This window comes from Rhea americana, unplaced genomic scaffold (assembly GCF_003343005.1).
Source record: "Rhea americana isolate MKP2758 unplaced genomic scaffold, rheAme1 scaffold_74, whole genome shotgun sequence".
In the NCBI taxonomy this organism is placed as follows: domain Eukaryota; kingdom Metazoa; phylum Chordata; class Aves; order Rheiformes; family Rheidae; genus Rhea; species Rhea americana.
In genome coordinates this window covers 1,276,545-1,290,145 of record NW_028186912.1, presented here as the reverse complement: position 1 = coordinate 1,290,145, position 13,601 = coordinate 1,276,545, and the positions used below count along the sequence as shown (strand labels likewise).

Here is a 13,601-nt window from a genome sequence, read left to right as displayed (position 1 = left end):
GCGGCCGCGGCCGCGCATAAGAAGGGCGGGCGGCGGCGGCGCCTCCCTCCCGGAGGCAGGATGCACCATGAGGAGCTGGCGCCCCTGCAGCGGCCCCGCTACGGCTGTGAGTGGGGTCGGGGGCCCGCGCGGCCGGGGGCGCGGGGCAGCGCCGCGGCCCTCCCCCGCCTTCCCGCTTTGGCGTTAAAAGCGGGTTTTTTTCCGCGGGGGAGGGGGTGGCACCGGCCCCGAGCGAGCCGGCGCTGGCGGCGGCGGCGCTGCGGCTGCGGCGGCGCCGGGACAGGTCTTCACGGGGCTTGCGGGACTTCCCGGAAGGGTTTCGGCCCCGGTCTTGGGTTGTGACTTTATAACTCTGGGTTGCAGCGAGCGCTTTTCGGTGTAACGTTGTAACTTCGGGTTGTAACTATAACTTTGGATTGTAACTTTATAACTTTGAGTTTATAACCGTGTGATTTTGGATTGTGGGTTTAAAACTCAAGTTCTAACTTCATAGTAACTATGGATTATAACTTTTAAAAACTCTGGTTTATCGTTTTATAACTCTGGATCAGAACTTTATACCGGTAAGCCGCAGCCTGGGGGAGGCGGGAAGCCGCGCGGGTCTCGGCCGCCCGTCGCTTCCCAAGGCTGCACTTGAGAACAGCCCCGAAGCYGCTTCGCGCCCTGCTGCAGGCGGCTCTCGGCGCGCACCCCGCAGCACCCCGCAGCACCCTGCCAGCGGGCCGCTTCGCCAGCCCCTTAAAAACACACCTGCTTTTTCAGGCAGCGCTAAGTGCGAGCATGCAAATTATTTGCAAGACTCACGACCCTGTGGTCTGGCAAGCAGCTTTCCAGGTTTTAACAGAGCAGCTTTTTTTTTTTTTTTTTTTTTTATATATAAAAACACAACCCCCTTCAACAGTGCTAGGTGCCACTATGCTTCCACCCTGGCAGACAGCAAAGCTGCTACCCGGGCACGTCCCGGTCGACTTGCAGGATGCTGCGCCCTCCTGAGCGCTTTCCTGGGTCGGTGGCCGCCGGCCGCRGCGGGCTCTGAGTCGTTCCCACGGGTCTGGCTGTTCGCTTGCGCCTGCTAGTAGGTGTCCGGCAGGTTTTTCAGGGCACGCTTGCGGCAGCTGATACAGATGATGTTTTTTGGAGTGGTTGCTGGAGACGTGCAGTGTGCGTCTGTGCTAGCGATGACCGAGGGTTTGCTTTTGCGGCGGGGCGCCCCGGCGTGCCGTTGGGTGGTCTCGCGCAGGTGCCTGGGGGACGCCGCGCTGCAGGGCGCGCTCAGGGGCAGCCCAGCGGCTGCAGGCGAGCGTCTCGCTCGTGGAAGCAAACTGGAGCTTGCCCAGAGTGCTTAAAAGCCCCGAAATACAAATGGTGTGACAGCAGGGGCCTTGACAGCAAGTGTTTTGCTGCGCARTTCAGGTCTGGCTGGTTCTTGAGAATTGCAAAGTTGGGCATAATATGGCACTTGCTGGTCTGCCATAAAATCCTATATAGTCGTCCTCAGCTCGTCTGGCGCATGTTCCCCTCCCATCAGCGCTGCCTGCTGCTGTACCCCAGCACATCCTTGGTTTTTACCTAGACTTTTCCTCTGCAGAGGACAGGACAAAGCCAGGTTGACACCTATAATTAAAAGCAAAAACAAACAAAAAAGTAGAAACTAAAAACAAAAAAAAGCCCAAACTCCTGCAAGCCACAGCCCTGTTTGTAGTTATATAACAAACATGGACACATATATTAGGTACATTTTTTTGGTTGTAGCTGTGTCTAGAGAACTCTGTTTTCTCTACATTATATTTGTCTGCTGTCAGGGTGATGATGAGAAAAGAAAAAATAATAAAAAGGAAAAGCCAAGAAAGAAGAAAGGAAAAATTATGCCAGCAGTATTTGAGCTCTGAAGCCAGCTGTAAATTGTGCGTTCTCTATGTACATTCAACTGTCCCTTGTCTATTCACTAACTGAAACTGCACTTTGGATCACTGGCAAACACAGCTATGTTCGAGCAGCTCTAATTAGTGYGTCTGTGCTGGCTTTTCCAGCAGAGTTAATATGTTGTCCAAGTTAGGCTATCAAATTGCTAAGACTGCTCGTTCCAGTGGCCTAGTACTGTTTTAAACATTTAGCCTAATCTGGACTTTCAACTTTGGTTTCTAGCTCGTGGCAGAGTTCATATATATTTTTCTCTGAAGAAAGTTGCCATTTTAATGGAGATGACAATTATCTGCTGGGAAGCAGATGAAACGATCTTCCTGTATATTAGTAGCATTTCAGTTCCATAATCAGAGATAAAAGCACGTGCACATTTTAGGTATGCTTCGAGCCTGGTGGATACTGCTGGGAGAAGAGTGTCCCTGAGCATCAGGGTCTAAGACCTTGCATTTGGTTAAGCGAGTTCAAATGGTACCACAAAGGGAGAGTGACTGAGAAGGCATATTCTTAACTTAAAAATGAGCTTTATGTTGCAAGTTTTGCCAATGTAGTAAATCAAAAATATCCATCTGGAAAAAAATTTGAGTTGATCATATTCAAGATCCCTTTTCAGTGCCAGTTCAGGGAGGATGGTGTACGTCGGAGACACAGGCCCTCAGAGCGAAGTTTCTGGGCCTGMTCTGGGGCTGCTGGGGCCAAACACCTGTGGCTTCAAGAACCACTTATTAAAAGRTGCCTCCAGCTCTGCACTTGGTCAGCAGCTTAAAAAAGATGTGGAAGGGATTTCAGTTTCATTAAGTGTTTCGGATGTTCGTGTCCAGCACAGACTCAAGTGAGATCACGCGAGTACAAGGAAGTAGCTTATACAGCAGGAACGGTATTAACAGGCTCACTGCAGCTGAATTTACATAGCTGGTTTCCAGTGTGGCTGCAGCTGTTTTCTGCCTTGTTTCTCAATCCCAGTGCAATTGATTGCAGACGTTCACCGAACTGTGGAAAACTGGGACTGGTAATAAAACCCAGGGTATGAGTGAGTGTTATGATGAAAATGTTTGGTGGCGTTGAACGTTACGAAGAGAAGTATAACTCTTCATTGTGCCTTTCAGGCTAAATGTGAAGATAGTAAATCAGGCAGCAGTAAGTCTTCAAGAAAGCTGTTTTCCCAACACCTTCAGGTTCTTAGGAGCTTGGTCTGCCTGAAAGCTATGTACAGGAACAAATGATTACTTATGTTTTATGGGAAATATCTGAACAGCTTCATGACACTTTCAGGAATGTAATAAAGCTACAGTGAGTTAGGCCATGAAAGTCTGGATTTGCAAAGGATTTCAGGCATTTCCATGCTCAGCGTAGCTGAATTAACGTGTTTGGGTTAGTGTGCCCCAGGTCCCTGTGTACTGAGTGGGAGAGAAACTAGATGTTTCAGCATCATCAAAGGTGTTGAAAAGGAGGTGCTGGGAAAAGGCTCAGAAGTGAATACCACACAGGGCTGTCCCAGAAGTTTTGTCCCTGTTTTGAACTGGGGACATGTAACAAAGCTGGGTTTTGCAGCTGGGAATAACATCCTTTGGATGCAGACAGCTGGGGAAATCTTCATTTTTCCTGCTGAAGCTGGGTTCATGGGGCCACRACGGRTAAACAYRWGGGAGACCGATTTGGGCGTCCAGCRGCGAGGGCACAGCCTGCGGGAGGGAGAGCCCYGYGCTGCYKGTCCTGGCTCCTGGGATGGCTGCTRTCTGGTGCTGGGTGTTACCAGGTGAGACAAATWAGCAGGCGTGAAGCTTTGGGATGGGGAGCTGTGCTGCCTGTGGAGATAGGCAGGGGAATCTGCTCCACTGATGCGAGATGGAGTCTACGCGTCTCTACGAAACTGCGCTTGGGCTCTTACTTCTGCAGGATGCGAAAACTTACAAACCAAAGGCTTTTYGAAAAGTGTTTGACTTCAGAATCTATAAATTTTTTTGTCTGCATGTCTGTAGTGAGTGCAGGGAAACAAATGACTATTTTTCAATTGCAGAGGAAAAACCTTTTACCAAAACTTTCATAGGATTTCACTAAATGAAAACAGATGGGTGAATGCATGCTTTTTTTTTAAAAAAAAATATAAAATGTTTAACTTTATCCTAYGCATATATGTTCTTTTGGGTGTATACTTTCTGTAGCACTTGCGGCTTATGAGAACACTTTCCTTTAGTTCTTTTTTATTGATGGGTGTAATTTGGCAACCAAACACTGTTTATCTCCTCTTCTCTTTTGTACGTTGGTAATAATTAAACTGCTGAATGAGGACTTGAAAAGTTTAACTGCTTTGTTTAATCAAGTGCGTGTAATTCATTGGTAGGAGTGGTTCTCTGTGCTTCACTTTGTACGAAGCAGACTCATCCCCCCGAAGTCTCTGTGGTAAAGGAAGGACTAAGCTATGCTGCAGCATGTTTAAAGCTATCTGAATGTTGCTAAAACAGGAAGTATTAATATTAAACTGGAAACGGAGTTTATAGCACACAAGTGTGCTAGCTCAACTCCACTACTTGAGTCAGGGAACAGGAAGAATGCAGATTTGCAGGTTGCTTTGTATGTTAAAACTGCTATCTCAGTCACATAGCAGTAGTTCCAGCTCAAGAGTTGTTTGTTACAGTTGCTGGTCCAAGCTGGCTATGATATACTAGGAATAATCTTAAATTTAYGGTGGGAAAAATGACAGTGACAGGCAGGAGCGGCAGGTCGTATTTTGCTTGGATGATAAGCAAGTGGCGTGCTCCAGCGCTCTGCGCCGTGCAGGAAATCATTAACCCGCTGCGTTTGCTTCGCTCGCTCGCGCTGTTTGGCCGGTTTTGGGGAATGGATATCCTTGAACTCCAGCGTGCCGGGGAGGGGAGGCGCAGTGTTGGCGGGGGGAGCTGTGCCCACCTCCCGGGTGCTCGGGGGGCGCGGGGCCGGGCTCCGTGCCGCTCGCTCGCGGTCAGCCCTGCCCGCGCTGTTACGCTCGTGCTCACCTTCAGAAAACCGGCGTTTTGAGCCCCGCGTTGGCTGGGCTTTGAGGAGGGCCGTCCGCAGGGCGCTTTCTGCGTTACGTCCACAGCAGGGGAGAGCGGGGAAGGGCGGGAGGCGGGAGCTGCTGCCGCAGGGGCCGAGCGCGGCGGGGCGCCGCGGGTGGGCGAGGGCTGGCGGAGGCCGGGAGACGGCGTCGCCGTCCTCCTGCGGGGCCTGGGAGCTGAAGGGCAGGAGGGAAGGGGACCTTGGTTTTTGTTTTGGACGTCAGGCCCCCTTCAAGGGAGGTGCCGAATCGGGTGCTGCTCACGCGAGTCCGGCACCCTTCTCTCCCTGCTACTGTTTTAGTTTGAAATGGGTGAGCAAATAATCAACCTTCAAGCACTTGCGTCGGGGCCTGTTTCAGTGTTAAATTTGAAAATCACTGTTTCTGTCAAAGCTAGGTCTGTATGCATCAGCCAGGCACACTCGCCTGGAGATATGTGGTCAGTTTTATCCCTTCTCCATTATAACTTGCTGCTCCAGCCAAGAGAGGTCAGCGCGAGTTCCTCAGGAACGGGGTGCCAGGAGCACCTTACGGCTCTGGCTCGCAACCGCCGGCGACCYGCTGCCACCCGCTAGGGAGCTTAGGGGGCTTCATCCGCCCTGCCAGCTGGAGACGTGGTGGAGAAAATGTCCTCGCCTCGGRTGCTCCCCTTTGCTTGGGTGGATCAGGCAAGACACCCATGGATGGCTTCTGCTCYGCACTGACACCTCTGCTGGTCCTTGCCGGTGGGCTCTGGCCTGCTCTGTTCGAAGCTCCTGTGGCATCCAGCGAGTTGCTTAAACCAAGTCTTACCTGGCTTTGAGGTCTGGGGGGGTATGGTGGGGAAATAGCTGTACAAACTAGTCATCGTCTCTTGGTCGTTCCCCGGGAAAGTCAAGAACATCCTCCCGCGCGTCTGCATCAAGCGYTTGTGCTCGGTGTGCGGGGCCGCTCGGCACAGCTCGGCAGGACCAGAGCCTCACAGCCTCCGGAGCGCAGCGCGGAGAAACCCGGGGGAGCCGAAACGGAAAGGCCCGAACCGTGTACAGAAATACGCTTCGTTACAGCAACTGCTTTTCCACAGAGTTGAAGGCCAGTAGATGTTTTACTTGTGATTTTAAAAGGGCGTTTCAATGGTATTTTGGGCAACCACAGGCGAGTACAGAAGGTATCCGTGCCTGTTAGTCTGGTTAGAGTGATTACAAACGAGATAAAACAGCTGAACATCGAACAAGACAGGTTTGCTTTGCTGAAAACATCCTCTTGTATCTCCGGGTCTTCTYCTTCCATGAGGGGAGCTGCTCTTCCCAGCCGTTTCTCCGCTCGCACCTCGCAGCAGCCTGTCGTAAGCGAGGAGGGAGGCTTCTCCGCGGGGCCCGCGTCCGCTGAGCGTGCCTTCAGCCGATGTGTCGCTAGCAGTCGTGTGACAGCGGAGACCTAATCTGTCGGGAGACCCACCGCTCTGGGCAGAGCCGCTTTGCGCTGCTGGATTTGGAGCCGCTTGAGGCGCCCGCAGCGGCCCGGTGCGGCTGCCGGAGCCCGCCCCGGGAAGGGGCAGTGTGCGGGGCCAGGTGGGGCCGCCGCGGCCGGGAGCTAAATGTGTTTAAATTGCTCTGGAACYGCACCCTGAAGCTGTCGTTCTTCCACGCGTGCTCGCAGCCAGCCCTGCTGCTGGAAGCAGCAGCCTGACTCCTTCCACCCCATCGTTTTTGGCTGGCTTAGGGCCCCGGCCTGGCCCACGGCGGGAGCCTGCGGCCGGGCCCGCCAGCATGATGTAGTCGCCGGAGCCGGGATGAGCACCAGTGCCTGGGGGGGGGATGGACGGGAAGCTGAGCTGATTTAAATGGTGTTACAGCTAAACGCAGAGTTTAATATTTGGTCTGGAAAGCATGTATGCAATGGGGCCGCAGACCGCGCAGGGGTGTGCAGGTTAGCTGGAGGCACGGGGGGTCCCCCGAGGCTCAGGGACGACGCAGCCCGGCCGGCCGCCGCCGCCACGTCCTCCCCCCCGGGCACCCTGCGCCCGGCGGCGGGAAGGGCGCCCGCCGCGCCGCTCCCCACCGCGCCTCGCGGTACCCGAGCGCCGCACGAYGGAGTTCGGCCGCTTTAACCCTGCGGTTTCATAAAGCTGTTAGTGGCACTGCAGTGTTTAAAAAAAAAAAAAAAAGTGAGAAACTGTCTCAATACCATACTAATTGAATGAGGAATAAAATTGAATATTCTTTCTAGGTAAACTAAGATATAATAGTTTTCGGTTTTCCAACATCCTTCCGCCAGCAATATTCTTCTTGACTTGTAGGGCCTTGCAAAGATGTAGGGATAAGGGGAGGCTTGAGCTATGTACTACTTACTTTTGTGAGTTTTTAGTTTTTTTGAGATCAACTGCTTTTACCCAGTTTTGATTCTAATAGCTGGCCGGCCTCTGTTCAGTGGTAAACAATTATATTGCATATGATATTAATACAATGTAGGAGGATAAATGATGTGTTGAAATCTCGGTATGGATATGCAGTAGTGTAACCTCAAACGGGTCCTGAGAAGAGCCAGGAATCCAGCTCAGATGAGAGGAATTTGTGATAGCGCTTTTACTGAGGGAAAACGCTTATCCGTTTTTACAAATTCGGGCACTCAACAAGCGCTGTTTCGTTATGTCTGAGCTCAGATTGCTCTGAGTRCTCTTCAGAAGACATCAGGGGACAGACGTCGCTGGGCTTCAGTGGCGGCCGGGAGAGGAGCTGGTGCGACGCGCCCGCGTGCGAGCCGTGGTCCAGGCTGCGCGGCGGCTCACCGCCGGAGAAGCGCCGCGCGTTCGCCCGCAGGCGCGTTCGCGCTGCGCTTGGAAATCGCGTCGCGTCTGGCCGCGGCGGTGAGAGGCGTGTGGCAAACGGGTTAGAAAAGCGTGCGGCTCTTGTCGTTACAGCAGGCAGCTCGCTGCTCCTCCAAATTCTGGCTTGATGCATATAACGAGAAATGAGACCGTATCGTTTTGCTGTAGGTTTAACTGATGTGAGTTACTATAGAAAGCTGAATGCAACTTTTTAGTACTGTGGGTAGTAACAGGCAAAACAAGAGCTGTAGTTCCCCATAACACCATAACACTGAACCACAGCAATAACACCCAGCAGTTTCCTTCTTTATTTTTTTTCCAAGCTTAATTTTAAGTTATAGCAAAAGTGTTAATTTCTGAAGTAGTATTTCAAAAAAGAAAACAAAGAATGCAACTATGCAGCAGATGGCAAAAGTCAGAGTTCGGCCATTAGGGATGTGAAATCCCTTGGATAAAAACTTTAAAACTTGAAAACTAATAGGCTGATTTGACATTAAATTTATGTGCATTGTGTACTGTGGTTGCCATAACTGAAAGCTAGTTACACTTCCTGTATTTTAATGGTCTTGGTATAGCTATTTTAAGTAGAACGCAAGTTTGTTTTGAAACGATTTCATAATGCTTAGAATATTCTCCTGATACTTTATTCTTGATTGATATAATTCCTTTAACATTGACTGCGGTATCTTCATTAGTGGAAGTTGGTTCAGGACAGAGAGGAGGCTGCCTTATGGTCAGGTACTTGCTGCGCTAATTTGAATTACAGTTTTTGGGATGGATTAGGGAGTAAACACAAGAAACAACCTGAAAAATTAGCTATTTCTAGACAAGAAATCAACAAAAGTTTGTTTCAGCTTAGAGGAAATCTTAATTTAGTTWAAAAAAAAAATAATGCAGTTATGTTTAGAAACTTGCTAGGGCATGATTTGGGTGGAAGTATATCTTGGTTGCATGTGCAGCTGTCAGTGAATTTTGGTAATGGAAATACTGTGTTTACTGATAGTTAAGGAGGAACATCTAGCTCACTTAGATATCTGATGCTCTGCAGTGCTATGTACAATAGCAGACGTGTCATTTTTTCAATCATAGCAGTTTTGACTCATCTACTCGGGCATCTGACCTACTGCGTGGCAGGGTGGGGTCTGCTCTTTTCAAATCTCCCTCTAAGGTCTGAGGTTAGAGACTTAAACTGTTTGTGCTTTAGCKCTCTCCTACAGCTCTAGCTAGTTCTGATGATGAAGGAAAAATGCAATTTATTACTGTGTATGTAAGTGGGAAATAAGGGCCAGACAGCTATTATGAATTGCCCAGAAGCCYCGTGTGGGAAATTGCACACTGAGCAGCGTCTCCTTGCCTGTGCACCGTGCTCCTGAAGAGGATGAGCAAGGAGCATTTGGAGGAGGTTATTCTGGATTCAGCGGTGCCAGCTCTAATAACCTTGCAAGCACTTTCTGTTAATCTTAGATAGATCTGAAGTGACCGAGCAGGCTTCAGGTGGTAACTGAGGTCATGGCTGATACCAGGCTCTCTCTGACCTGGTTACCTGGATGGATATGCTGGTGTTTGCTTTCTTCCTGCCCAAACATATCTTCTCACYCATTAAATAGGAACAAGGAATGTGCATCAACCTGCGCGCATCCTCCTAGGTGTTTGTGGCCTCGCACAGCTGGGGTAGAGGGTCCAGTGAGGATCCCTGCATGGGAGTGGGCATGGCTGACTGGAGGGTGGCTGGACCCTGTTACCTCCTCCTGCTCCTTTCCTGGAGGTCTCTGCTCCTGCTGGGCCTTCTCGGGGGAAGAAACAACCGCGGCGTTTGCTGTGGTTCAGGAGCTGTTTCCCAGGCAGTTAAGCTGCCTTCCTGGGGGAGCTGGGAACACCTGGGGTAGGGGCAGGAATTGCTACAGCTCTCCTTCACCATCCCTGCCTCTGGGTGTGCAGAGGTCCCAACCCTTAAGCTGATGGAACTTATGTGTTAACATTCAGCTTCACATCAGTTTTCTTTAATTTTCTGAATTTTAAGCCATCTTTTACATAAAAATTGTTCAATTCCTCTATGAATCAGTTTGTTTTGTGGTTGTAAACTAAAATTTCAGCTCTATTGCCTACAATAGCTTAAGGTTTTCTTCTCCACATTAAGATTAAATAAAGCCCTTTTGCCTGTGAATTAAAAAGTTGAAATTAGGATCCTCAAAGTTATGGTGATGGTGGCAACTATTTAGGAAGGAAAAGCAAGCCATTATTTGGAAGAGAAATGTAACATTTGCATACGCATAATCATTTTTCCCTTTTTTTTTAAATTCATATCTATATGTTTGTGTCTTTGAGGGGGAAGAAAGTGTCATAACACTTCAAGTGCTTTCTGGAAATCCTTCCAGAGCRTGGAGGCAGCAAAGCAGATGACTGCTTGGATTTTAGCAGAGGAAAGACTGCAGCAGCCTGGCTGGGGAGGGAGCAGGGRATGATGAATTKCCACAGAAGACAAGAACTGAGACCAGATGTCAGGGCCGAGTGTCTCTGTGCTGCAATCATTCGCATGATGATTTCAAATTTACCCAGTATCTAAGYGATGCTTTTGTTTATGGCTTTCCATAGACAGGTGCTTCAGTCCTCCTGAGTTTTGTGATTCGGACCATGGTCTGCTGAGGGCTATAGCTCTTCTCTGAGTTACCCGGTGATGCTAAGGCACCAACGAAGCGTTTTACTCAGATCATCTCTTTTGCTCTCCAGCAGTCCCTCTTGTTATACTCCTTTGCTGTTCTTTAAACTACACCTTGCCATTTTTCTTCCAGCTGATCACTGTACCATAAGTTTTCAGCTAGGAAGGTTTTCCATGTCGGAGTATTGAAACCATTGAAACCAGTATTGTAACCGTTCCCTCCTTACAATCTCTTCAGGGTGTTTCCAGGGGGTGAATGGGGGTTCTCCTTCCTCTCTCCCTGCTGTTCTTGCCTCTTCCCTCTTTCTCACAGCCAAGAGTAGATCCTTAGTGACCAGCCTTCGTGTTTAGGGATTTATTACAAGAGCACGTCCAGCTCAGGCTTGCGGCATATACTTGTTTGGGTACTTGCAAGTTACTCTTCTGTGCTCAAACTGTAATGCAGGGAGGCTTTTGGATGTTTCATAGGTGGAAATCAGCTGAGGTTCTAACTTGGCCAAAACTCATGTGCAGTGTTTTGCAGGGAGGTGGTTTTGACTGCTATTTAAATGGCAAGCAGAGTGTTGAAGTTTTTCCAAAAAACAATGACAATGACAAAAAGCTTAAGACTTTCCTTCTTGCAGACATTAGCTTGTTTGCTGTTTGGTGAAGTATCAGGTAYGCTGAGCTGCTTTAATCCCTAGCATCCCCCTTTGCCCCACATCAATCCTAGTACTTTATTTTGGCCCTGCATATGGGCTAAAATGTCTCAGATGACTGAATTGGGGTGATCTTAACTGCTGTTTGTGCGGCCAGGTGTCTGACCTGGCAGCAGCAGCAGTGCCAGGGGAGCTACAGGCCCACCTCAAATATCAGTGTTTGCTGACAGATGGGAGGTGGACAAACCTGAATTCAGGAGTCCTGTTATCAACGTGGTATGTCCAGGCTGCACTCAACCTTTCCTTCTAAGAGCCTCTAATCCCTCTTTCCTGCTCCACTCCATTTCTGTGGTTTTTCTTCTCTATTTGATGTGCAAATGTTTACGGATGGAGTTCTGGCCATAGGTTGTATTGTAACTGTATACAATGAAAATTATCTTGAATTCAGCAGAAAACTGAAGGCAATCTCCTTTCGCTGTTTCCCCGACATGCCTCCTCTTCCAGCTCCCTGCTTAGGGACAAATGCCTTTTGCATGATCCTTTCACCCTTTTCAGGCAGTCTGCAAAGTATTTTTGTCTCCAAAAGCCACTCCTTCCTTTGTGCAGGTATGCTTATGCCTTTGACTCATTTATATACCCGAGATTCCCTTTAGGAAGGGGGGGGGGAAGCTTTCTAATGTTTGAAAGAAACTTGATGTCGTTCATAGACAAAAGAGACTTAGCATTTGTTTTCGAATTAAACAAACAATTTCAGGTTTGATACTTAGGCTTACTGCAGACAGTACCATTTTTCTATGCTTTGTGCAGCAGACCAGCCTGTTTCACTAACCTGGCAATATTAAACATTTTTTTCATTATTTCATTTAAATTCCACTTGTGTTAAGTTGAATTGAGGTCACAGCAGGTAACATGTAAGGAAATTGAATCTACATAGTAAAATCTTGGCTTTTTTATTAAAGATTGCTAATGTATATTGCCAATAAAAAGCGGACAGGTAAAGTAATTCCAGCAAAGGGAGAGGAGAAAATGGTAAATATGCCAAAATATRTGGAATTCAAATTACATTTTTTTTAAGAAAGCAGTGAAGGGATTAAGGTGACAGAGGAGTCTTTTACACTTACTACTTGTTTCCTCATGACTTAACCTCTGAAGAGGGAAAGTCTGTCAGAAATTCCTGCTGGAATGCACGATACTGTTTTGAATGTCTTGAGTCTCCAGTGATGTGCAAATCTGACCAACCATCTTTCCATGAAATTGCTGGGTTTTAATAACCTCATGAAAAATGTAATTCTTGCTATAAGTGTGCGGAAACTAAGCAAACCTTCCAACCCAGACTAACRACTTAGCTATGTAGCATTTTCCAAGCTGACCTCAAATTTTAATGTGTTAATGACTTCGGGGCTATGCAAGTAAAGAGAGGATGGACTTTAAGGCAAAGAACTAACTTGTAATTGCTGTTTATTGCCTTTTTAGTCCCATCCATTTGAGTGCTTCTTCAGGCTTGTAACCTATTTCATTATTTCAGACTCTGGGTTTAGTATCAAACAGGGCTTTAAAGTCAACTGGGTAGCTTGTTAAATGGAGCTACAGTTTTAAAGGTGTTCCTGGAGTGTCTGACCTCTGGGGAAACCTGTTGTGTCTTGAGGTGGCCAACTAGCAAAGTATGCAAAAATAAACAGTTATGGTCTTATTAAGGAGTTACTTGAAATATTTTTAGAGACAGTGAGGCTGACAGATGAATTTGTAGATGGGAGGAGCTGGGCAGTAGGCAAACTGATAAATTGCATTTCAGGTTTATAATTATAGATGGCAACATTTGCTTTGAAGCTAATTGAAATTGGGGTTGGAGTTTCATATACCTCCTTCATCCCAATTATACAGGCTCACTCCCTGCTCTTCCAACTATACATGACAAGTTAAAATATAGTGTTCTTTTCTGCACAAAGTAAAGACTCCTACTAGAAAGGAGATGGCCATGGTCTGGTGTTATTATACACTAAACTAATGTCATAATGCTCTAATGTCTTTTAACATATCACCTCTCCTAAAGTATTGCTTTATGGTATGGTAGAAAGCCTGAGGTCTAAAAGTATGGACACGTATACTTGTAACAGAAAAATGAATGTTAAAAGTCCTGGCTGCATATGCGATTACTTGCTGGATGCCAAAGCCATCTTGTGTTCCTGTGGTTTAATGTGACATTTTAAACTTTGTGGGAATTCAAGTATCTTGAGACACGTCCCAGGAGTCTAGCAGCCTTCTGCCAATGTCGACACCAGACAGACTTTGTAAAATAAACCAGTTTTGACACTTGGCTCCAGAAGCATGGTTTGTGGTTGATGTTGCATCACAGTCGCTTGGTATGATAGTCCCAAGGTTTGTGTTGTAACAGTGCTCCATCTCTGTAAATGGATGTGGTTGGACTTGTGGTAGCAGGCACAGAAGACCGAAATAAGGCCTTTTTCCCTTGTGTTGTGAGGAAAGGGGCCAGGGGAAGACTTCTGGGAGGTTGAATGTGCAGGAATAAGGCTCTATTAAAAAAAAGCT

The 13,601-nt window shown here is 48.0% G+C and overlaps 1 protein-coding gene across 3 annotated transcripts in view; it reads left to right on the top strand.

Moving 5' to 3' along the window:
- The first annotated feature begins 41 nt into the window (after positions 1-41).
- IQGAP2 (IQ motif containing GTPase activating protein 2) overlaps positions 42-13,601 on the top strand; it is a 125,836-nt gene continuing 112,276 nt past the window's right edge. For all 3 annotated transcript variants that reach the window (XM_085321998.1, XM_085321997.1, XM_085321996.1), the window contains exon 1: positions 42-106. In XM_085321998.1, coding sequence (XP_085178124.1) covers positions 61-106 — 46 coding nt within the window. In that variant the 5' untranslated portion in view covers positions 42-60. The remainder of the gene's footprint in view (positions 107-13,601) is intronic.